The following is a 26,219-nucleotide window of genomic DNA, read 5'->3' as shown; positions in this document are numbered from 1 at the left end:
CCTGAACAGATCTGCAGGCCAATATTCCACCGGGTGTGGCAGAACAGCTCTATAGCGCCACCTGTACACTTTCAACGGAGTGCGCCTCGAGCTATGTTTCACGTACATGTACAAAAATTGGTATACACATGTAACACTCCAATACCAACAAAAAAGTCTCTTGGTACGAAATCCGGATCCCAACAGGAAGTCGGTTATTTTGAATTTTCCCTTCAAAATTGGTGTTGTTTTTGCCATTTTCAGGGGTTGTACTTCAACGAACTCCTCCTAGAGATTTATTCAGATCAACACCAAACTTGGTCAGTGTAATCTAAAGCCCTTTGCGATAATAAATTGCGAAGGACTTGAGGTTTCGTTAAAGGGCGGGTCCATGGCGGCCTGACAAATTTCGATGTTTCGCCATGAAAAAGGAAGTTGCTGTAACTCAGACATACAATGTCCAATCTGCCCCAAACTTCACATGTTGGATAAGACTCTTCACCTGAACAGATCTACATGCCAATATTCAGTTATAGTCATAGCGCCACCTATTGGCAACAGGAAGTTACATATTTTACACTGCGACAAACTACTCCTAGAAATTTTATGACATCAATGTCTTTTTTGTGGTCAGTCTAATCTAAATACCTGTGTGATGTTTAGTTGTGAAGATCTTGAGTTTTTGTTAAAAGGTGTGTCCATGGCGCCGTGATGAAGTTCGATGTCTCGCCATGGGAATAAAAGATGTTATAACTCAGGCATAAAATGTCCGATCTTGCCCAAACTTCACTTGTGTGATAAGGGTCCTGGCCTGAACAGATCTGAAGGCCAATATTCCATCGAGTGTGGCAAAATGGCTCGATAGCGCCACCTATACACTTTCAACGGAGTGCGTATACACTTTAAACGGAGTACGCCTCAAGCTATGTTTCACGTACATGTACAAAAATCGGTACACACATGTAACACACCAATATCTACGAAAAAGTCTCTTGGTACGAAATCCGAATCCCAACAGGAAGTCAGTTATTTCGAATTTTCTCTGCAAAATTAGTGTTGTTTTGGCCATTTTCAGGGGTTGTACTTTAACGAACTCCTCCTAGATATTTATTCAGATCAACACCAAACTTGGTCAGTGTAATCTAAAGCCTTTTGCGATCTTAAATTGCGAAGATCTTGAGGTTTCGTTAAAGGGCGTGTCCATGGCGGCCTGACAAATTTCGATGTTTCGCCATGAAGTAGGATGTTGTTGTAACTCAGGCATAAAATGTCCAATCCTCCCCAAACCTCACATGTTCGATAAAAGTCCTGCCCTGAACACATCTGAAGGCCAATATTCCATTATAATGATAGCGCCACCTGCTGGCAACAGGAAGATTGGCACATATATGGAATAAACATTGATATATTCTACTTATATTTATGAGTTTAAACGCATATTTCTCACCGTTCACCTATTAACTAAAGCCACTCGCTGTCGGTGAGCCCGGGTGCGAGGGCCCGTTCATCGCTGCTTGCAGCTTTAATTATTATTATTCTTCTTCTTCTTCTTCTTCTTCTTCTCCCGAATGAATCGCATTTTTGAGGGCTTTAACATGCTCAAAAAGTCATGAAACTTTGCACACGCGTCAAACCTGGTGAAAATTTTCGTCTGATATAGGATTCAGAAGAGGGTGTGGCAAAATGGCTCGACAGCGCCACCTATACCAAGAAAATCAACAGCCTTCCAGCTATGTTTCACGTACATGCACGAAAATTGGCACACATATGTAACACACCAATACCTACAAAAAAGACTCTTGGAGCGAAATTCTAAACCCAACAGGAAGTCGGTTATTTTTAATATTATGAGCATATTTTGTGTAATTTTGGTCATTTCCATGTGTTGTATTTTAACGAACTCCTCCTAGAGAGTTCTTCAAATCAACACCAAATTTGGTATGCCTAATCTAAAGGCCTTTGCGATGTTAAATTGCGAAGATCTTGAGTTTTCGTTGAAGGGCGTGTCCGTGGCGGCCTGGCGAATTTCGATGATTCGCCATGAAAAATGAAGTTGCTATAACTCAGACATACAATGTCCAATCTGCCCCAAACTTCACATGTTTGATGAGACTCCGAACCTGAACAGATTGACATGCCCATATTCAGTTATAGTCATAGCGCCACCTATTGGCAACAGGAAGTGACATATTTTACGCTGCGACGAACTACTCCTAGAAATTTTATGACATCAAGGTCTTTTTTGTGGTCAGTCTAATCTAAAGGCCTGTGCGATGTTCAATTGTGAAGATCTTGAGTTTTCGTTAAAAGGCTTGTTCATGGCGCCGCGACGAAGTTCGATGTCTCGCCATGGGAATAAAAGATGTTATAACTCAGGCATAAAATGTCCGATCTTCCCCAAACTTCACATGTGTGATAAGAGTCCTGGCCTGAACAGATCTGCAGGCCAATATTCCAGCGGGTGTGGCAGAATGGCTCTATAGCGCCACCTATACACATTCAACGGAGTGCGCCTCGAGCTATGTTTCACGTACATGTACAAAAATTGGTACACACATGTAACACTCCAATACCTACAAAAAAGTCTCTTGGTACGAAATCCGGATCCCAACAGGAAGTCGGTTATTTTGAATTTTCCATACAAAATTGGTGTTGTTCTTGCCATTTTTTAGGGGTTGTACTTTAACGAACTCCTCCTAGAGATTTATTCAGATCAACACCAAACTTGGTCAGTGTAATCTAAAGCCATTTGCGATGTTAAATTGCGAAGGACTTGAGGTTTCGTTAAAGGGCGTGTCCATGGCGGCCTGACAAATTTCGATGTTTCGCCATGAAAAAGGAAGTTGCTGTAACTCAGACATACAATGTCCAATCTGCCCCAAACTTCACATGTTGGATGAGACTCTTGACCTGAACAGATCTACATGCCCATATTCAGTTATAGTCATAGCGCCACCTATTGGCAACAGGAAGTGACATATTTTACACTGCGACAAACTACTCCTAGAGATTTTATGACATCAATGTCTTTTTTGTGGTCAGTCTAATCTGAAGGACTGTGCAATGTTAGCTTGTGGAGATCTTGAGTTTTTGTTAAAGGGCGTGTCCATGGCGCCATGACGAAGTTCGATGTCTCGCCATGGGAATAAAAGATGTTATAACTCAGGCATAAAATGTCCGATCTTGCCCAAACTTCACATGTTCGATAAGGGTCCTGGCTTGAACACATCTGAAGGCCATTATTCCATTATAACGATAGCGCCACCTGCTGGCAACAGGAAGATTGGCACACATATGGAATAAACTTTGATATATTGCACTTATATTTATGAGTTTAAATGCATATTTCTCAACGTTCACCTTTTTACTAAAGCCACACGATGGCGGTGAGCCCGGGTGCGAGGGCCCGTTCATCGCTGCTTGCAGCTTTAATTCTTTTTGTCTTTTTGTTTTTGGCTTGAAATATGACCCCAGACATGTTCTTGACACGCTTTGTTATATTCGCCCCAGGAATTCTTTGTTTCTCGGACAATCTCTCTCTCTCTACACGATCCCATTATGATAAGAGACTCCTCGCTAATTGAGTCATTAGTGAAAAGCGAATGGTATTATCAAACACACATGCTATTTATTCCAACATACGACCTCAGAAATTAATTCATTTTGAAGGGTAAAGAAAATCTGTCAGATAATTACACACGGTCACATCAGCAAATATCAAGCAAGACACAAACATGAACGGCCTGATCCTCCAAAAGCTTAGTATACAGTCATTGCAAAATTAACATGACTTTTAAGCACCACACACGTTTATCTCATTATCTAGGACTAAGACCCAATCCCAATTCTATTTTATACCCCTTCCCCTAAATATTCCCCTAAGGATTGGGACACCACTTCCATGACGTCACACGTCATCATTCGTCGTCTAGCTCTTACAATACACACATATACTGTGAATTAGAGCCTTTAATTATCGTTCTGTATTAATGAGATGCTTTCTGACACACACACACATATCGGAAATCGCGCAGCTCACACATCGAGGAGAAAATAAACTTGTCAACGCTGCCCCCCGACTTTTATTAAATACAGTTTAAATACTGAATCGCTACATTATATTTTCCAGCGACGAGAGGATACAATCGCTGTTTTTAAATTAACTCACTCACACGCAACTTCCATTTCTCTTTCTCTCTCTCTCTCTTTCTCGAATAGGCAATATTTGAGAATATGGTTTACCGATTTCTAATTATTGGTGGGATTAGCCCCCATCAATGTCTAGGGCAGTTATCGCCCGATCAGACATCTGCTGTGGCACTATCACACAGACTATAATGATATGATGTTAGCAAATATTAGCGATTTTTTGCAAACATTTCTTTGAGTACCCTAACATGACCGTTTATATGAACTCACAATTAAATGTAACATAAAACAAATGATTACTTTTTGTTAAAATCTTTATTCATGCCAAAAAAAAGCTAACATTTATGTGTCTTTTTGTTCGCTGTGGCCAAGATAATTCATACCCCTTCGTCTGAAGTGTGGTCCCGAAAAATCTTTGTTTGAAGGGCTATCTGGCCCTTCCCCTTACTCCCACCCCTCCAACCAAAAGAGAATCAGGACCCCTTCACGTGAACGTGTGAAACGGAGGGGTAGGGGAAAGGGGAAGGGCTAAGGGGTAGAATTAGGATTGGGCTTGACTAAGTTATCTTATCTATCCAGTGTATCTAAATGAGAACTTTTAAATTAAATTCTACGCATTAAACATGTAAAAAAAAAAAATGACCCCAAAATTTAACTTAGCTCATGATTTACTCACCCTCAAGCCATCCTTGGTGTATATGACTCTCTTCTTTCAGACAGATCCATTCGGAGTTATATTAAAAATAGTCCTGGCTCTTCCAAGCTTTATAATGGCAGTGGGTAGGTGTTTCAGTTCAGTAGAAGTCCAATAAAGCGCATCTATCCATGATAAAAAGTGCTTCACACAGCCTCAGGGGGTGAATTAAGACCTCCTGTAGTGAATCGATGTGTTCCTGTAAGAAATGGAGTTAATTGGTATTAACAAAGGTTCGGGAGTAGGGGCACGCCCCAAACAATCACCTGACTTCTAAAAACATCCATATATATATATCGGGCAAATGCTAGTCTCTTATATCGAAGAGTCACATCAGCAAACAGCAAGACGAATATTTACACAAACTCACACTTTACCAAATTAGCAAAACCTTTAAGATGGAAACCACAGCACATCACACATACAAATATTCATTCATATAAATTGTGCTTTCTCAACGCACATTCGAAGTATAATTAATACACTCCTTATTAAAAAGAACAATCAAACATAAATGAAATGATGCGTGAAAGATTATGAATGGTTTGAGAGTCACAATTCCAATGCTCACGCTAGCGGTTGGGTATCAACCTCCTACATGTGAACATCTACATACACAGAGACCAAAGTGCGGAGCAGATGGCAGAGATGAAGAGTGAGAGTTCATGTGTGTGTGTGGCCAGAGCAAAATGCAGAGACTTTAGCATATGGTCAATTGACTGCCCGCTGTGAGAACATTTACCATTGTGTGTGAGCTAATGATGGCGTCCTTCCTCCTCTGTAATCTACAATGTGTGTTTACCAGCGTGAAATAAAGTGTTGTCTTCAGTCAGGTATACATAAACAAGCAACGAGTCACGTAAGACATCATGTAGTCAGCCGTTTAGTCATTAACTCAAATGAAGTATGAGGGTATGATTTTGAAGTAGAGTTAATAGCTGAGAACCAGTTCTTATTCAGAATATAGCTCAACTATGCTGATTAATGAACGAATGAATCTTATCATTTGGTTCTTTTAGGGAATCAAAAAGATACAGCATGACAATGGTGACCAATTCTTGAACGGGAGACTCTTATGATCCGGTTCTTTGTATTAAATCAAAACATACAGCGTGAAGTTCAATTCAGTTCCCAAATAAATTACTCTTATGATCCAGTTCCTGAATATAAAACATACAGCATGACAAGTAGTTTGATTCCCGAACGAATTACTCTTTTGAGACAGTTCTTTATAGTGAATCAAAAACATAGGAAACAGCACCAACTAGTGCAGTCCATACTACTAACTAACATAATTTTTTCCTTCAATAATTTCAAAAAGAAATAATCAATCTAATTAAACGTTGTATGCGAGTGCGGGATGAGTTTTGAGGCTGAAGTTATAACTCCCAGTAATGAAAATGTGTACAATAAACACACGCTCATAATGTAAACTCCACTGTTCTTCATCTGCCTTTGGATGTCCCTGTGGGCGAGCGTGATTTTACCAAGTACAACATGTTCCTGGACCAACATCCTTGTTGATCCTGAAACAACATTGCAATCAACCAATCAGAATTGAGATATAACTTTTCAGAAAATACCTGTTTTAGGCTTATAATCAGGGTAAGGTGCTTCTACACCCTTGTTAGCATCAGCTTTCATTTCCCACTGATTTTAGGAATAAATTATGGGTAGGAGGTAGGTTTAGGGGGTAGGGATTGGGTTAAGTCTGTATTTTAGGACAATGATCCGGCAACATGTCTTTCTTGGCAAAATCATGGCGACTGTCTCTGTGAGAGTTTAATTGTACAGGTAGCTGTTCTGTTCCGTTCTGCTTTTGTGTTCAGAGGTTTTGATCACACAAATCAACACACACACACACACACACACACAGTGGCTATTGTCTGTTTCCTCTCTCTGTATTCTGCAGCTGTGCATGACTGATTTTCTCAGCCTCAGGATTTACAGAACAAAGCTTTGCAGACAGCACCTACTGATCATGCATCTTGTGTGTGTGTGTGTGTGTGTGTGTGTTTGGTCTGGGAAACGGAATGGGAAGTGACATTTCTAACACTTGCGAGACACTTCCTTGGGAAGAATCTAGTTTCAAAACCTAGTGAGCTGCCTTGCTGTCTTTTCCGCGCACATGCAGCACCCTAACTGAAATATAATTAATAAATTACTGTTTTGGTATACAGATGGGCGTCATACAAACAGTGCGTGGATCTCGCTGAACTCTTACCTGATATCATTACCTGTCATAGAATCTGATGAAAATCCTTTCTGAGAAGCTTTCGCATCGGGAGCGCATTTTATACCGTATATTAGTGATGTTTCATTTATTTTTTTATTTTTTTTGACTGAACGCATCAAACGTGGTCATATTTTGATTGACTATGACGTGTTTGGCTACTCAACCAATAGCTTTTGAGCACTGGCTATGAAGGAGCATTTTCATTGGTTAGATGTACTGTACGGCCACGCCCCTTGCCAAGGATCAAAGCATGACCTGTGTGGTTCACTGAGGCTGCCTCTGGAATCTGAATAAAATAATTGCGAGAATTGTGGCAAGCATGTTTCTGGCCTAGGAACAAAAATAGAAAAGGTCATTGCAATTTTTATCTCACAATTCAGACTTTTCTCTCGTAATTCTGACATTGTAGACTCAATAAAAAAAAAAAAAAGTCAGAATTTTTAAATATAAACTTGCAGTTACAAGGGGAAAAAAATCTGAATTGTGACATGTTTGTTTCCGCAAAGGAATAAAAAAATATATATATGAAATTGCGACTTCTTATCTAAAAAAATTTTTCTTGCAATTTAAAGTTTATTTCTCACAATTAAAACTTTTCTTCTCAGAATTGTGAGTTTATATTATAATTATTTTTAATAGTTTAATCAATTTTGAAAATAATAAAAATAATAATTAAATTAAAGCTGCAAGCAGCCTTTCTGGGGCCAAGCCCTTATTGCTCTTTGGCTTTTAAGGGTTTTTAAAGCAACTTTTTCAGCACTTTTTACAGAACAGATAGATTCAGAATTACAGATAAGGTGAAATCAGAAGGTCTGATGAGAACGAACGCAGAATGAAGTTACAAAAACACACTTATTTTGGATCCCATTTTAAGAAACTTTAGGACAGCTCTTAACCATGTAATAAAGGAATTGAAATGACAACTTTATACCCAATTTTAAACTTTTCCCATACAGGTTTCGAACCCACAACCTCACAGGTTCAGAACCAACGCCTTAGCTAAGTGCACCACATTAGTTGACACACAACTTACATGGTACAGAAGAGAGGTCAAGGTGTGAGAATGATCTCTCACAAGCCCGAAATAGCATTTTAGCCAGATTAGCATGCTACGCTAAAAAATGCTAACATTGTCAAAGTTAACCAGATTGCTCAAGAGACCCATTAGAGTGAATAGAAAAGTGTTAGCATTTTAGTTAATTAGCATGCTAAGCTAATTAGCATAAATCAACAAACACAGGCACGGTCAACTTCGGAGCTGTACATCTCTGGAACGGGAACGAATATCAAAAATCTGTTCGGCCATTTCTGTCAGGCCCGTTCTGAAGTTCATCTGATAAAACTGTTAACAAAATTGAACAAGATTTCAGGGAGGAGTTGCGAAAAAACTGTATTTCATTCCATTCAATATGGCGGACAGACGCCATGTTGGAAAATGACAATTGAGACATCCTCAGAATCGGCATAACCAAAGGAATAAAATGACATAAAAATAACAAAAATTGATCAACATTTACAGTAGTTATAAGGGGTTTTGCAAGAATCGTTATATCTCTTGAACACTAGGTGGCGCTCTCTTCCAACTTCCGAGGTACTTCCAGCACATGTACATTGATGATGCCTATAGATTTTTGTGAAGATTTGTACAGTAGTTCAAAAGTTATAGCAATTTTTGACAAATTCAAAATGGCGGACGGGTGGTCCTGGTGGTCTTGACAAAATTGACATCCACAGATTCGAAATGATCTACAGAAACCATAGACATCAAGGGGAAGTCGTGGCCTAATGGTTAGAGGGTTGGACTCCCAATCGAAGGGTTGTGAGTTCTAGTCTCGGGCCGGACGGAATTGTGGGTGGGGGGAGTGCATGTACTGTTCTCTCTCCACCTTCAATACCACGACTTAGGTGCCCTTGAGCAAGGCATCTAACCCCCAACTGCTCCCCGGGCGCCGCAGCATAAATGGCTGCCCACTGCTCCGGGTGTGTGCTCACAGTGTGTGTGTGTGTTCACTGCTCTGTGTGTGTGCATTTCGGATGGGTTAAATGCAGAGCACAAATTCTGAGTATGGGTCACCATACTTGGCTGAATGTCACTTCACTTTCACTTCACTTTCATAATTTTCTGATGAATTGTTCAGAAGTTATAAGCCAAGAAGTGCATTTTTGGTATCTCAACACCCATAGGTGGCGCTGTTCCCAAATTTGGCATGGACCCCCAGATTATGGTATAGAAGAAGTGTACCAAGTTTGGTTTCGATTGATCAAAGTTTGGCTGAGATACAGCATCTCAACCGATTTGAGGTCAACCTCAGTAAGTTCACAGCATCATAACTTTTTTTTCACTAGTGGTCAAAAAATTCTGTTAAGTCAATTCTGTGCAGCTCAGTCCAAAGATTTTATGTGCCAAATTTCAGAAGAATTGGACCAATTTTGAAGGAGGAGTATTGTTTAGACTGATTACTGTACTTTTCAAAATGGCTGCTACTGTAATGGGCGGAGTCTTAATGTAAGGTGTGGAATGGAATCTCCATAAAGAGACAAAATAGATGTACTAAGTTTTATTTTAATAGAATTAGCGGTTCAACAGTTATTAACGTTTGAATGTTGAATTTTTGGACTGCTGGTGGCGCTATAGAGTTTGGCCTAGAGACCCCAAAGTTGGTCAGATCACTTATAATGACCAGTTATACAAGTGTGCCAAATTTCATCATTTTCCCATGTTCCCTTCATAGGGCTGCCATAGACTCCCATTAGACGAGAAGAAGAAGAAGAAGAAGAAGAAGAAGAAGAAGAAGAATAATAATAATAATAATAATAAAACATACAGATACAATAGGGGCTACAGCCCTTTGGGCTTGGCCCCTAATTAAAGCATTTAGCAGATGCTTTTGTCCAAAGCGGCTTACAGTGCATTCAGGCTAACATTTTTTACCTCACACGTGTTCCCTGGGAATCAAACCCACAACCTTGCGCTGCAAATGAAATGCTCTAACACTTAGGGCACAGGAACACAGAAAAAGAAAGAAAAAGAAAAAAAAAAACAGGAAAAAAAGAATTTTCTGAAGTGTGAATTGCAAGATAATTGAATTGTTGCTATTACATTGACCAGTGAACAAATCATTTTGGTGTACACTTTCAAAAGATTTGAGTCACTGTGATGAAAAACAGTAATCAGTTTTAGAGTTAAGCTGCTATTGTGGTTTCATTTTGAAACAATAAATTAATATTTAGTAATTGGTTCTCATTTTGTCTCCAGGTAAATCCACGACAAGACATGAGAGAAATGACCAAACCAAATATGTTGCATCAAAACTCAAGCTACAGCAGCTTCTGGAGCTGCTGAATTAAGCTATTTCATTGAAGTCCTGCTGGCCTCGTTCCCTCAAGGCATCATGGTTAGGCAGGTCAAGACAGACACCAAAAGCACAATAAAAGTCAATCACCCGTGCAGCCCGTTGCTGATCTGCACTTAGGGGCCATTAATAATGGAATTTAAACTAGTGCCTGTCTTATCAGAGCTATTTGTGCGTTTGTGTGTTAGTGTTTCCAGTGATGATTTAATTTCCTCCCTGTCTGACAGGTATTAAAGCAATGTGTCTGAATTCACACAGCCGTCTCCGTAGAAGTTACCTCATATGTGGCTCAGAATAGCTGTATGAACAGCTATATTACTATAGGAACACAATATGACACTGTATCCTATCTGAGACGCACACACGTGTGACCTTTAACCCCACAAAAGCAATAAAACCAGTACAAAGAGATTCAGGTCTGACCGTATTGATTTTTTATTTTATTTTTTGCTGGAATCCCAAAGCGCTAAATGGTTTTGAATTTCTGGATTCACCCAAGAGTGAAACGCAATTTGTCCATATTGCTTGACATTTCATTTGTCACGTGCAGTAACCTTGGTCGATTAATGCGAAATGTGAGAATAATGGTGACATTTACTGGTACCTGAGCACACACACCATTAAAACCCATCAGCCGTTTGTATCAATACGTCGTCAAATATTCAGAGGGTTAGAAAACAAAAACCCAGATCAGACACAACACATCAACGGTTCTTGTTCTCAAATCTCCCTTGTTTGCCTTCTCTGACATTTCCCCTGACTGCAGCCGTGTGTTCACACATTAGAGCGTCCGGTCAACCAGAAAACAGCCAACAGTGGTGCACACGATACGATTGTAGCTTAGCTAGTTTATTTGGGCAGGTTAGCAAAAGTTACAACTCTGAAATTTGAGTAACAGATGCAGAACAACAACTTTTTGATGTTAAAAGTGTTTAAAGTTATAATGTATCTAGAATTTGACTCGATTTTCTGAGGAAATTTGAGGTATTCTAAGGTGTTCTTAGTGAATTTAGCATGATTTTGTTTTTGAATTTGCAAACATCACTAAACAGAACCATGAAAATATTGCGATTTTTCAGACATGCAAAAAATGTTTTCCAACACACACACTTTGTAGTTTTCAAATAAGAACTCGATTAGTTGGATCAAGTCTGGAATTGAGTTTGACACCTCTGTTGTAGATTAATATGATTTTTAAACAAGATAACATTTTCATTTATACATAAATTATACATATCTCACAGATTTTAAAGTACCATGTAAAGGTACGTAAAGTACAAAAACATTATCATCTTACATAGTCACTTTTCCTTGATACTGCCTTACTATTTAGTAAGAGATTTTCTCAACAACTGTCTTTGGTTTTGTTTATAACACAGAAACAACCATCTGACAGGTCTGTGTTATCATTCATTATGTTTTGTCTGAATATATTCCTTGTTTCTGTGTGTGATTTATGAGCTATCATTCGTAAAGGAAACACTAGTAATGTGTGTTCCATTTATACGCTGCTGTAATGAATCACTTTCACTCTGCGTTGTCTCAAAGTAAAAACAAGTAGCACTCACACTCACACAATTAATCGTCTGGATTTATCTCTGCCATACAGTAGGTGGACAAGCTAAATGGGCATTACCGCCGCGCATACCGCCGCCGCAGTGCCACTGCGTTAACTGTAATTCAGTCGCGTGTTAAAATAATTTGCGAAACTAACACCAGGTGGCGCAAAGGGACAGATTGCGAAATGAATGTAATTGTAAAATGAGATAAAAGGATGAAGTAAAACAACAATAACATTATGTTATTACATTGTAACATCTTTACAAAATATTAAAACATTTATAGTGAGTTAATTTCAAAACGTAGGATAATCTTAGGCTACAGTCTACTCATCAAAAATTAGAGGCGTTTTCGATGTCTACCTACTGTAGCTTTCTGTCAGGTGAAAACTTGATGCTCTTGACAATAAGAAAAAAGTGTCTTTGTTTAGTCTGCATTCAAATAAAAACAAGATGATGGCAAGGAGAAAAGAGAGTAGTGTTCACATGAAGACTATTTGATGCCATATTGGTCTCAGGGAAGCCTCATTCAGTGTTTTGAATTGCATAAATGTATACAAGCACTCCACTTTGCATCAGTGTTTTATTTAATGTATGCAATATAAAAATGAAATAAGCTAAATTATTCTCATATTTTGGCTCAAACTGTGTAAAATGAAGCCAGACAGCTCTGAGCTGTAAGCCTTTGGGGTTTATGAATGAAGGTTCCAGAAACGTCTGGGTGAAGGTCATCTGAAGGTCATTTCCTTCCAGAGGGGGAGGTGACCCGAAAACCGCAAATGAATTTGAGGAACACACAGGAAGAGATCCGACGCCCAAGGCAAAGTCACACATACTCGGAATGTAATAAGGAATGAGTCATTAGGAATGAGACGATGAATCTCAACTGCATGGAAAAATATCTGCAGGCTTTATGAATATCATAACATTTTTAAAAATTAGATTAAAAAAAAAAGTACAATTGAAATAAATGATAAAATATACATGCATGCAAAAGGAAAAGTGGAAAAGATTTAATATCAAAAAATTTCATTTTATTTATTTATGTATTTATTTTTTTCATTTATTTTTAAGGGAAAAAAATATATAATTCAATAAATATTATGGCAACATCAACAAAAACAGACATAAATGGGCCTCAACACACAGAAGGCATACACAAATTACAGACATTCTACATTAGGAAACATTTTGTTTTTTTAACAGCACCTACACATCTCTCAACATTTACACACACCAACATTTTTTAATACTGCCTATGAAAACAAAATTTTGTGACACAGTCAAAGAAATTCTCTTGGACCCAGTAAAACAATAAAAACGGATGTAAAAAAGACAGTTTTAGTTTGTTTTGCGCAAGTTTTAACGAAAAGTGCAACTACAAACATGCAGCAAAAGAGACTTTGCAGCTAGCTTCAAAACTTCTGAAGATTTTGTTTTGAGAAAATTTAGCACTACACAGGTGAGACTCATTTTTTCCCACGGTTCTGCAAGGCAATTTTTGTTTTGAAAGAGAAAGGATGTGAAATAATAATTGTTCTCAATCCTCTCGTATGTGTCAGAAGCAGACTGCATAGTTTAGTGGAGAGAGGAATGGATTCTTTTCTTGTTTTCTTTTTCGGGTAGACAGAAGCGCAGATTTAATTCGACCTTGAATTTGAAGTTTGATTGTTTATAAATTATTTCAAGAATTGTGCTTAAACAACATTTCCTACATATGTCAGAAAAAGGCACAAATATTGATGTAACATTTTACCGATAATGATATAAAATGAAAAGCTAGTTTGTGCTATTTTACTATTGTTAATCAATCATTTGTTACTCCAGTAGTGGTGTTATTCTAATGCGGCATTCACACGAACAGAAATTAAATCGCTAGGTGTCACAAACTCTCTATACTCTTGGTTTCTAATAGTTTGCTCATATTAGGGATTGGTCACAATGATCAGATGTCTGAAAACTGATTGGTTGTTTAGTAAGTTTAATTAGTTTAGCTCAATTTTGTATTTCACATTCATGATAATTTTAGCAGTAGTGCTTAAATTAACATGCTTACAGTGTACTGTGCATTAGTTGTTAGCCAGATACTGCTACACCGAGACATCTTTGGCCATTACATAGTATTTTTTAAGGGTCCCACCCTAAGTAATGTTCCAGATTTGAATAAAGTTAAACTCTAAACAGTCCTGCCTCAAATCACCAGCCCTCGTTGCAAATTAATGACTTCCAGATGCTTTGTCAGTGTGAATGCCCCTTCAGGGATAAACCATGTGCAAATTAATACTAAATGGTCAGGTCAATTCTCAAAGGTCGTATTTGCACTTCCATATACCCAGTCTATAAAGACAAGCAGAAACATGTTCTTACAGAACCGTGAAAGAAATTCTCATTGATCCACCAAAAGCCCTCAAATGCACATCCATCACGCACTTCAGAATGTCAAACATTGCGTCATCCGACTTGAAAACCTTCCAGTTCTTTGGTTTTTCTTTTTCTGAATCCTAATGAACCATAAAGTGATTATGAGGAGTTGTACAGAAAATGGTGCGATTTCAAATATACCAGCGGGGTATCCATGCTGACAGTTTTAGCTGAGCTTAGCATAAGGAAACGAAAACCACACGCACACACACAAACTCGTGCTCATGGTCTACAGAAGGAACAAAACAGAGGAGGATAGAAGGAGAAATTGATCCGTAACACAATGATACACTCTCATTTCATATCCTCGTTTAGCTGAGCAGACTCAAAAAGTAGTCATCTCTCCCCTACACTGTTCCTTCATGCGACTGTTAATACCAACCGAAACGTGCATCTTTTAAAAATAGCTCTGAGCCAAAGGTCAGCGGAACTCTGGACTCAATGGTTATGTGATTCTACTTCCTCCTTCCTTTCCTGCAGGAGATGCTCCCAGAAGGAATCCTCAGAGAGGAAGCAGATTCACGTCCAGGAGCAGGAAGGAAGGCCTCACATTGGCCGAGAGGGTGGTGATATCCTCCTGCTGAGTAGAGAAGTTTAGGAGAGGTGGTTGGGGCCTTAATATGGGTTTACGTCCACAAGCTTGTCGAGTTCTTGCAACAAGATGGCAACAAGTGGATCCCTCAAACCGGAGAGATCTTCAGGCACATCAAGCAAACAGTCCTGCTCTCTTTGGAGGCAATTCCAGACCTTTCTTGCTTCCACAGTCCACCCTCACCGTTTCCCAGAATTAATCTTTTCCCCCGAACTCCTTGCATTACATTACCGTGCAACTCTTTGCTTTGTCTTTGCGTAGGTCTGTTGCAACGGCAGCTAGGTCTGGCCGACTGGGCATATGCGAGATACGCTTGGTGGAGCGTGCCGATTTGTTGCGCTTGATGTTTTTGTTGTTCTTATTTACACAGGCCAATGTTGCGACATGGAAAATGTCCCGCACGCTGTTTTCGGACTGCACTGCGGAGCATTCGATATAAGGTGCGGATATCTGCTTAGCCATAGCTGAACCCTAAAAGAGAAAGAGAGGATAATGAGCTTGGATATTAAACAAAACCAACAATTAGCAGTCCAATCGCAATTATCAATCTTACGGTTATTATTACCACTTGCAATTTCATCAAAATTAAGTTTAGCTTTGTGCTCAGGAAGATTTTGCTCTTTATCACTCAGACATTTCATGCATTTATTAGATTAGTAACCTAAACCATTGCAATGTTGCCGAGCTGCCCTTGCTGATAAGAAGAGTATTAGATATTAAGCCAAATCTGTAGTTCAGTGTCTCAATGGAATCGAACCAAATTGCAAAAGCAGTTTTTGAGAACCGCTCACCTGATCATATGACACCGGCGTCTGTCTGTGATTAGAGAGCTCCACCAAAGTTGTGAGGTCTGTTCTAAGGTCTGACTTGCATCCGACGAGCAGCATCTTTGTGCTGGGACAGAATTCCTGGATCTCCCCTTTCCACTGTGAGAGAAAGAGACAAACCCAACAGGGAAAGATAAAACCATTTGGCCTTGATCCAGCCCTGTCTGAAAGAGCACAAAAAGACTAGAACAAGTGTTTCCTGTTCCCATTTTCTAAGCATATCACGTTCCATCCCATCCCTTTTTTTCACAAGAGTATTAATCTTCCTTGCTACAGGTGAGGGACATGCTTCCTGCAAGGATAAAGCCTGCACTGTAATGACTGCTTTTCAGGGTGTGTATCTGTGTGTGCATCTTCCCAACAATGCTACAGGTGATCTGCATTCCGGTCCTTCCCGAACAAAGCATTTTCTGTGTTGGTGTGGCATAAAATCTGAGTTAATCTGGCGGGAGACAGGCAGGTACAACAATCATACGATTGTTCACAGGAACACCGACACCCTACATTCCCTCATTCCCATGATCCCTTTGTGCTCACCTCTGGCTCCTAGGGCCTCAAATTCCCAGAAGACAACACTAGCTTATTCCACCAGGTACCCACATGTAGCCTGATCGTATTTCTGATTCTGCGACCTAGATCTCAAACACCCGGCTGAACTTCCACTCACATGGTCTAGTTAATGCCAGCATGATACTATCAAACCAGGGGCCCACCCTGACAGAGTGAACCATTCCAGACACCTGACCCCAGATTGAAAGTCTGCAAGAAGATATCCAGCCCTACTGAACAAAGGATGACTTTATTGGCATGCGACAAAGAGTGGGCAAATCACAAAGAAGTTGTAGAAGAATTTCATCGAATCATAGGCAAGGAATTTAAAAGTCAATTAGTCTGTCAAGAACAAGAAAGGTCAAGCCTACAGTTTGATATCCAGGAAACTCCCAAAATGTTGTGCACCACACCTATATTCTGCCCCCCATGTCAACTGCTTAGACAATTTTTTTTCTTCATCATTAACTTAAAAGCTGTTTCTCTAAAATTTGATTGGGTGTTGGGAATGTTGTTAAAGAACCTAACCCCAGTCCTAAAATCTGATTGGTTGATGGGAATGTTCTTCAAGACCCCAACTCCAGTCCTAAAATCTGATTGTGTGATAGGAATATAATTTCAGGAACAACAGTGGATGTTAATACTCAATATTATACACAGGGTATGAAATGTTACACAAGATTAGTGATTCATATTCAGAATGTTGCCCTAGATGTAAAACAGAGGTTGGTACATTAATGCATATTTTTTGGACTTAAAGTGGATATCCTACTTGTTACGCTCACATTAAAAGGCCCAATTTTTTATTTCTTTTATTTATTAAAATATCCAAAAACCGCTGACTTGTGAACTTACATTATCCCAAATGTATCAAAGATTTTAGGTTTTAATAAACCTGCGTTGATCGCACAGAGTAGTATTATAACAGAACTTTCAAATGTATCTAGGATGATAAAACAGCACAGATTTTTTCCCACTTATGCATGACCAGAAGGAGCGGAAGTGGTTTACGGCATAATAAAAGCTCCGCTGCTTTCGAGCCGCATTTCACTCTCGTTCAGCGGCCTTGTTTCGCTTCGACGACTTTCAGCCTCACCCTGCTTCATTATACTACGTTGATAAATCATTAGCTCATCCATGAACATGATTTCTGTCCAAGTCCTGTCGGATTGCATCTGCTGTGTGGATGAAGACGACAACTCGCATGATTCGACACTTTGTTTGTTTTGAATATGCGCCCTCTAGTGGTGAAAAATTTCATATTGTGCCTTTAAGTGTGTAAAATCAATTATTACAGGTTGGAAAAATGTTCACCTTCTTTAGGACACTGTCCAGGGTCTCTGGTCGGCTGATGTCAAAGCATATGATGACGGCGTCTGAGTCTGGATATGAAAGCGGCCTAACGTTGTCATAATACGGAGAGCCTGTGACACAAAAAAAGGAGGATTAGTCAGGAAGAACACGTTTCACTTGAACACAAGCATGAACAAAAACTAGACAAGGATAGTGGGTCTGTCTGTAGGGCCGTCAATATATTACTTAACCTCATTTAACTTTCACTCAGCGATGCAGTACAGACAGTAATTTGAAAGCATTCATGAATTTTTAAACCACTGAAGCCACTTTTCAGACATACTACACATGAAACTTTTACACATTAATGCACACTTTTGCTTTCAGAAGGAATAAAGCCTTTAAAAAAATCTCAGATCACTTCTAGTTTTTTGTCACTGTTGCAATGCTAAATAACGATTTATAATGATTTGAACAAGCACAAGATAATTCTTCAAATCCCTTACGCGAATAAAAACACTGATGCTTGCCTCAGTAAACACACTGCTTATAACTAGACCCTTGCCAGATGTAGCATTTCCCTCCTGGCTGAAACTTGGAGATGTTTTTCTGTGTGAGGACGGTATATAGTCCAGACTTTACTCTGACAGAACGCAGCATTCCCGCCCACCGCTAACTCTGACAGACAGGGTATGTATAATCCACACAGAACAAACACATTTATAATGTGCCAGATTCAAGGACAGAGGTGGTGTTTATGAGAGACAGAGGGAAGGGAGGGCTGTTTAGTTTGACAGAATGATAATTCCCAGTGCCAGAAGTTAAGTAGAAAAATGTGAAGTTGAAAACGCATGCAGCCACAGGACTTTACAGCTCACATTCCAACCACAGCTACAGGCCAAAAATGAGAACAACAACATTTCACATGAGAGGTTTGGTAGTTTTATGTATTTTTTGTTTTTTACAGTTATTCGTTTAATCTCTAATTTGTCATTAAGTAACTACATTTGTATGTACATCTAATTATCAAACTTATTTCAATTCACAGCTTTTTAATAAAGTTTGTTATTTTAGCGTACATACTGAAATGTGATGTTAGTGCAAATATACAAAAAGAAAATATGGACAAAAATATACAAAAAGTAACATTTTGTTACTTTTTGTTTTCTGAAATACACACAATAGATGCCCACACACACACACACGCATAAATCTATGTCAACCCCCACCTTACCACACACAGTTTTCTGTGTAAAGCCTTCATTAAACACATTATTTTGTCCAATGCATGCATACTAAATGCAAACCCTGCTGTGTGTGTGTGTGTGTTTGTACAGTATTTGTGTAAATAATAGCCAACTAGAATGACACACACACACACACACACTTGTGGAACACCATAGCTATCACAACACACCACATTCCATTATGTGTGAAGGATACAGACAGCTGATGGATTTGCCGAGTGTTTAAATGCTTCTCTACACATGTGGTGACCATGTAAAGCACACACACAGTGTACAATTCTTGGAAATTGGTCTTTTTGGCTTGGATCCCTCAGTGTCTTCCCAATCTACATCAAAACAAAGCAATAAACAGACTAAATCTCTCTGCAAAGTATATTTAACCCCTAAGCTGAAATGCTAAAATGCATTATTTGAAAAAAATTGCTAGCACACCATTACAAACTTTTAGAAAATCTTTTCAAACTCTACATCAGTACGTGGGTAACTCCTGAATTTAATTTCCTCCTTGACTAACAAGGTAAGAATAGTTTCAGAGAACATATCGGCTTACTGCACAATAGCTGCTTTGTGGAGTACGAGAAAAAACCTTTCCTGAAAGGAATGCGAAGCATGCAGGCCCAAATCATCAAGGTTAAGAATATGATCTGGCCGAAAAGAGTTGACCAGCTTTGAGGAGTGGGTTTGAGAGAGCCTGTCCCAGCAGGAACCCATTGAAATGATCCCGGGAATGTTTTGTTTTCGGGGGTCAGCTGATAATGAGATTCCTCCTTGCTGATAATAGTCAAGGGTTGGATTAAGGAGGTTACATAGCAATGTCTTAGATCAGGACTTTGAAGAGACATTTGCAACAGTTGAATGATACTTATTTACAAATTAACAGTGAAAAGGATTGTTTTTAGTGTACAAACAATATTAAGAAGTCATGTAATAGCAAAAACTTTACATAGATTAATTATAATAAATTTTACTTCTGCAAAATTCCAAATACTGCGGAATATTTCTTTTTATTTTAGTTTTCAAAGCAATGTGAAATTAAAAAATATTTGTTCGTTTTTTTATTCTCTAATAAATGTACCTGGTGTAACTATGCATCTTTGTTTTCATCTTTAATCAGAATCAATATAGATTTGACATCTGAGTGGTACCTTCCTGTGTAACTTGGCATTGTAAGTGGTATCTTATTGGCCAAAGTCATATAGCTCACCGCTAAGTCTCAATGATATTCTACTAATAGTGGTTCTTGACCATTAAATGGCCACTTTTCAAGATCCAATCAAATATCAAGCCAAGCATTTTACTTTTTACCATTTACTAGCCGATTTCAGGGCTTTAGGCTCGGTGTTAGCGATTCACATTACTTTTCTGTAAGGAAATATCTATATTCTTGCTTTCGGCCCACAACCTCAGCAGTCTGATCAAGTAGTTTTTGAAAAATTTCATCTGCAAACAAGTGACATATCATAAGGTCACCCTATCAAACTTGCCAATTCAAAGACACCACCCAATCAAACTATGTCATGACTGAAGGAGATAGGACGCTTGAGGAACAATGGACTGAATTTAGCACTATAGTTATCCGAAACGATATGCTTATTGTAAAATGTACAACTCACAAAGGAACAAAAGATCCCAGAGTAGAGTGTGCGTATATTGATTGATCATGGTCTGACTGGTAGATAAGGAACCCTTTGAGACAGGCATGTCAAGATCCTGGCCTCACATCTACAGGGGGTTTCTGGTCAATATGTGTCTGGAAGAGCGAAGCTGGGGGAAGGGGTCCGATTCCATTGAGGATCGGCTATTAGGGGATATACACACATATGCTCATGGCCATCAAGAAGTTCAGAGAGCATGCAGTCTCTTGTCTCCGGTAGGGTGTTATCCTGACACTTAGCCTCTTGTGTATCACATAACACACAATACATGCACATACACACTTGAGTTTCAGATTCAGAAGGACTTACTAAGCCCTACAATCAATATACATGAGAAAAGCCTAATGAAACATTTATACAGCAGAATGGCAGCAGCACTTTAACATTGGAATAATGACCAAAGAATGCTCGGTTTTTCATTGCTATGAGCGGGAATCATTTTAACAAACAGAACAATGGGCAACAGTGCTAACAAAGATGTTACGCAAGACTTGAGCTCAATCAAAAGTAAAACAAACGAAAAGAAACACAATTGCATTCCCCTCTTTTCTATTCAACGCAATATAAATTGGCCCTACTCTTTTGGAAGCGAACTGTTTCGGTTCTGAATGGTACGCATGTACTCTACTGTATCAATGGGTTCCATGGCAGATCAGTGATGGATGCTGCCAGCTGAATGGTGAATAGGGTCGTGACTCAACAGCTGATTGGTGGACAATGACAGGAGCAGCAAGCCTGGTTGACGGGGGTGGCAGCTGTTGCAAACAAAGCAGCACAAAGAAGAGATGCCAAGAAACTATCCATTTGGACAATTCCGGGTACAACCCCCAGAGACTGTTCAGAAACTCTCAAGACAATGAATCCACAATTATTCAAGGGCAAATACACAAGGTTTCCTAGTCCACATGTCTATTTCTCTTATTATCTGGAATGTGCTCAGGTGTGTTCAGAACTTGTTAAATCCAGGACTTAGGTGTTTGAGAGGAAAGACCGCGCACACCCTGGGGAGACCTTGGAGCCTGGCTCTGACACAATAACTTTCACTGTAATGAACAGAAGGCCTGAAGCCCACAGCCTGACACAAGCAACTAACTACATATCCAAAAGACAGTATCAGACAGGCGGCCCTGCCTACAGACACCCACCGCAGACATCTGTCAGTCGAACACACTCCTGTACCTACAGTACGTCACTAAACAAACTAAACCAACATGCATTGAATTATCATCACATACAGTTCTAGTTTGAGCTTTAGGGATTTAGGAAATGATTCTGGATTTAGGCTATAACTCTAGATTGAGCACTTGGCTCAAAATTTAGGCAAGTGCTTCCAATTTAGGACAGACTCCGATTAAGGATATTAATCCAGATTGAACACATGACTCGAGATGTTGTAATTTTCTCTCGGGAATGCATCACATACCTCTAGTTTTGGGGAATAGCTCAAAATTTGGGGATTTATGATGTAGATTCACATTTAGTGCCATTCATATTCAGAAAACTCTACATTGAGATAATGTGAGATGACTTTAAATTATCTCAGTTTACTAGATCTAGGACTTATCCTACCATGCAGCAACAACAAAAAATATAAAATAGCAAATATCCTTTTTTGGCAAAAACTGGATTGGTGTTGATCTAGCTAATGGAGCAGCATTGCCATGCTGTTCACAAGTATCAAGTTTTGCTGGTTATGCTATTAAGAAGCCAAGACCTCCAACATACCAGCATTCAAAACACAGCATAGGCTAGTGACCAGCTGTGCTAGCATTTCAGCAAGTCAAACTAGCACATGGTTCTTGACTTAGGAAATTACTCTAGAAGAAATGGTTGCAAATTGAGAATTAGAAGTTACAGTACATAAAAAAAAAAAATTACTTGAGATTTGCAGACCCTACTGAAGAGTCCAGCTCAGCTGATTTGGTGTAGCTGGCCAGGCAATTTGCAAAATGTAGCTGGTAAAATTGATTAAACATCATACGCTAGCATGATGGCTTAACATACTGGTGAAGGAAATATTTAGCTCATAACTCTAGAATCCAGACCACACACAGCACCAAACAACTTAAACCCCCAAGTTCAGTTCTGAATGCAGTTTACCCCAGATCATAGCTAAGCTCCAAACAGGTCACCGTCTAAAGCAGTCTGTCTGGCTGGATGCTTTACAGAGCCTGTGATTACCTCCAGACAGCAGGTCTGATCTCTCCTAGGTCATCCGAGCACTAGCTTTGGAAACATACCAATACCCTACATTCAACCAGAGTGAGCCGAGACCCCACTCCCATTTCCCTGTGTGGTCACGGTTGTTTGATTTAGTTAAATGTGTGAACTGCAGCAAGACCCCAGCTGTGGCAACAGTTTCCGTTTCATTTGTTTATCCAAAACATCACTTACAGCAACATTCCCCGTGATGCACTCCTAACATTCCTTAAAAGTGAGGTGTCTGTGGATCATATTCCACAGATGGGTGGAGTGTGTGAGAGTGTATTAGCAGGGGGTGTGTGAGTGATTAAATGCTTGGCAGGCTCTCGTACTGACTCAACCGAGAATCGCTCAACCGCTCAGAAAAATAAAGAAAAGCTATTAAACAAACCCAGATTTTCCTCCAGGCATAAACGTAAGCTCTAGCAATCACATCATTACCCTGCACAACACAGTGATGCATCAAAATAATGATATATTCACTGGATTTATGAAGAAATACAACAAGTCTGGACATGTCTTGAACCAACAGCATGTAAATGAAATAAAAATCCACAAATTAGGAACTTATAAAGCAAAACAATTACTGCATAGTTCAAACTCTGACTTTTTTAAATGGTAACAAGGCCTCTATTTACTGATCGCACTGTATATATTAACACCCACAATATTCATTACAGCATTATAGTGCATATATCATAAAGTTTATTTACTCTGCATATCAGTTAAACTATTTATATACATTATAGCAGGGGTTTTCAAAGTTTTTTCTTTTTTGTGATGCTACTGAATTCTATTTGGATCTAAAACATATTATATAATTATATATTAAAATATACAGCTCCAATCAAATCTAAAAAAGCTAAAGTTCAGCATTAATATTGATAATGTAATATATGCATAGCATTACAAAGGAGGTTTAACATACAACACTCAGTTTTCTAAAATATGTAACAATGAGTCCTAGCTCTCAAAGGGTCCTATGAATGGTTGAAGACTCCATACTATAGTCTGTATGTAGTGTACACATTATATATTTGCACTATAAAATGCAATTCAAACTTAAAGATCCAGATATAATACAAAAACATAATTCGAGACTCACCTGAGGTGTCCCACAGGCTGAGCTCTATTCTCTGCTTGTCAATCTCAAAACTTGCTGTGTAATTCTCAAACACAGTGGGTACGTAATTCTAGGAAAATATATATGAAAGAAAAAAACATTACTAAACAAGTCTATTTTAAGAGCTTAAAATGTGAAAATGAATGCACATGCTACAGAACCACAGCGCAGTTGCGCACCCACTGGATTTTACGCATCTCACCTCTGGGAAACAGTCCTTGGCAAAAACGTGGAGAAGAGCGGTTTTCCCACACTGACTGTCCCCCACGACCACGATCTTACATTTGAGGCTCTGACTAGGATCCATTCCAGGCTGAAGAGACAGTTTCTGTATAGATCTTCTCTCCTTCATTGATTGTCTTTACGCGCAAGTCCGAGGAAGCGCACAACGGAAAAATGCGCACAAACGCACTGCTTTCTTTAATCTCCCTGGATGGGTGCGGATTCCCTCAGCCCGTGATCTCTCTCTCTCTCTCTCTCCGTGTCCTGCAGAGATGTACATCAACTGCTTGAATTCCAGCCTTCTCACTTTTGAGGTACGTGGTGTGTTTTATATGAGCCCGGTAAACCAATGGCTGTCCTTGAAGACACCCAGAGATCCTCCCCTTTCCTCCAGTTGGGAGAGGGAAAGAGCGCACACTACAGGGCTTAATAAATATGACTTTGCTTCTAGCTCTATTTCCAATCAAAGTTATTAAATAATAAACTGTAATACATTTTAAATACAAATATATTGTGAAACGTGGCTTTAAAAAAAAAAATATATATATATATATATATATATATATATATATATATATATATATATATATATATATATATATAAACTTTATATAGTATGTTATACCAGAAACATTTAAAATGACTGAAATTTATGTTACAGTATGGCTAGTTTACAACATATAATGTCCAGAATTTCTGTGCTGTCACAAATTTCTTTTCAAATACTCCATGTACTTTCTCTCTCAATAAAATAATTACAAAACCGCGTTTTTTTTATCTGTAGTAATCAAATGTAAATTGATCACAGGAGCAGGTGTATGTTTAAATCAGGCACAAACACCCATACACTAAACTCATCTAATAATCATATCATGTTGGCTGTGGAGCAGTTACCCATGTTTGAGCCGAGAGAGAAAGAGAAAGTGAAAGAAGGTGAGTAAGAGACAGAGAGAGAGAAAGATAGAGAGAGAGAAGTACCAAAAAGTATGTATGTTTGGACATTCACCATGTTAATATCATTATTATGGGAGGGAGGGGGATTGGGGTACTGTGGATGGATAGATGGACGGATGGATAGTTTATGTTTATTCTTTGTGTAGATACACAGCCAATATAACAAGATCCGCTCTGAGAATCTGCTCACCCACAACACCACACAAACCCCTGAGGCCTGATGACTGTAGCTTCTGGTTCGTGTGTGTGTGTGTGTGTGTGTGTATTGAGGGAAGGTCATTGTAAATTGACACACACGTTCATTCAAGATTGTTCTGTAAAATGAGAACAAATATTGACCCAATGTACTGCTAATAATTTGAAATCTACCTTGCTCCTGTATCCAATGGTTACCGTATGGAACCCCTCGTCTGTAGCGTTCATCACACAACTGTAACATCACACTGTAACATAACACTGTAATCCTGTGTCCTTATTATTATCAAATAAGGTTGATTAGATGAAGATAATACTGTATTTTAAATACTAGCCACTCCGTTGAAAAAAACAGCATTGGCTGGTTAGTATGTTTTGACACTGGGATGCTGATTTAAAGTGGTCCTTTGCTGGTTCATGCTGGTCATGTGCTGGCAAAGGACCAACATAAACCAGCACATGACCAGCACAAACCAGCAAAGGACCAGCATAAACCAGCAAAGGACCAGCACAAACCAGCAAAGGACCAGCATAAACCAGCAAAGGACCAGCATAAACCAGCAAAGGACCAGCATAAACCAGCAAAGTACCAGCACATGACCAGCATAAACCAGCAAAGGACCAGCATAAACCAGCAGATGACCAACATAAACCATCACATGACCAGCATAAACCAGCACATGACCAACATAAACCAGCACATGACCAGCATAAACTAGCACATGACCAGCACAAACCAGCAAAGGACCAGCATAAACCAGCAAAGGACCAGCATAAACCAGCAAAGGACCAGCATAAACCAGCACATAACCAGCATAAACCAGCACATGACCAACATAAACCAGCACATGACCAGCATAAACTAGCACATTACCAGCATAAACCAGCAAAGTACCAGCGTAAACCAGCAAAGGACCAGCATAAACCAGCACATGACCAGCATAAACCAGCAGATGACCAACATAAACC

General features: G+C 39.1%; 1 protein-coding gene across 1 annotated transcript; it reads right to left on the bottom strand.

The window, feature by feature from the left end:
* Positions 1–12,994: 12,994 nt before the first annotated feature.
* LOC127942405 (rho-related GTP-binding protein RhoE) lies at positions 12,995–24,409 on the bottom strand. The gene is made up of 5 exons (XM_052538100.1): positions 24,082–24,409; positions 23,862–23,949; positions 17,674–17,783; positions 15,775–15,909; positions 12,995–15,454 (listed from the first exon to the last, which is right to left on the bottom strand). Exons 1-5 carry the CDS (start codon positions 24,229–24,231, stop codon positions 15,206–15,208), a joined length of 732 nt encoding a protein of 243 aa, XP_052394060.1. The 5' UTR covers positions 24,232–24,409; the 3' UTR covers positions 12,995–15,205.
* Between the last annotated feature and the right edge of the window lie 1,810 nt (positions 24,410–26,219).

The sequence above is a fragment of the Carassius gibelio genome, chromosome A22 (assembly GCF_023724105.1).
Source record: "Carassius gibelio isolate Cgi1373 ecotype wild population from Czech Republic chromosome A22, carGib1.2-hapl.c, whole genome shotgun sequence".
In the NCBI taxonomy this organism is placed as follows: domain Eukaryota; kingdom Metazoa; phylum Chordata; class Actinopteri; order Cypriniformes; family Cyprinidae; genus Carassius; species Carassius gibelio.
This window is presented reverse-complemented; position numbering and strand designations above follow the sequence as displayed.

Bases quoted from the DNA above. Each gene is read 5' to 3' on its own strand.
- LOC127942405 (XM_052538100.1), bottom strand. From the start codon at position 24,231: ATGAAGGAGAGAAGATCTATACAGAAACTGTCTCTTCAGCCTGGAATG. The intron at 23,950-24,081 runs GTGAGATGCGTA...ATATTTTCCTAG, and splicing joins CCAAGGACTGTTTCCCAGAG to AATTACGTACCCACTGTGTT. The intron at 15,910-17,673 runs GTGAACATTTTT...TTTCTCTCACAG, and splicing joins TGGACAGTGTCCTAAAGAAG to TGGAAAGGGGAGATCCAGGA.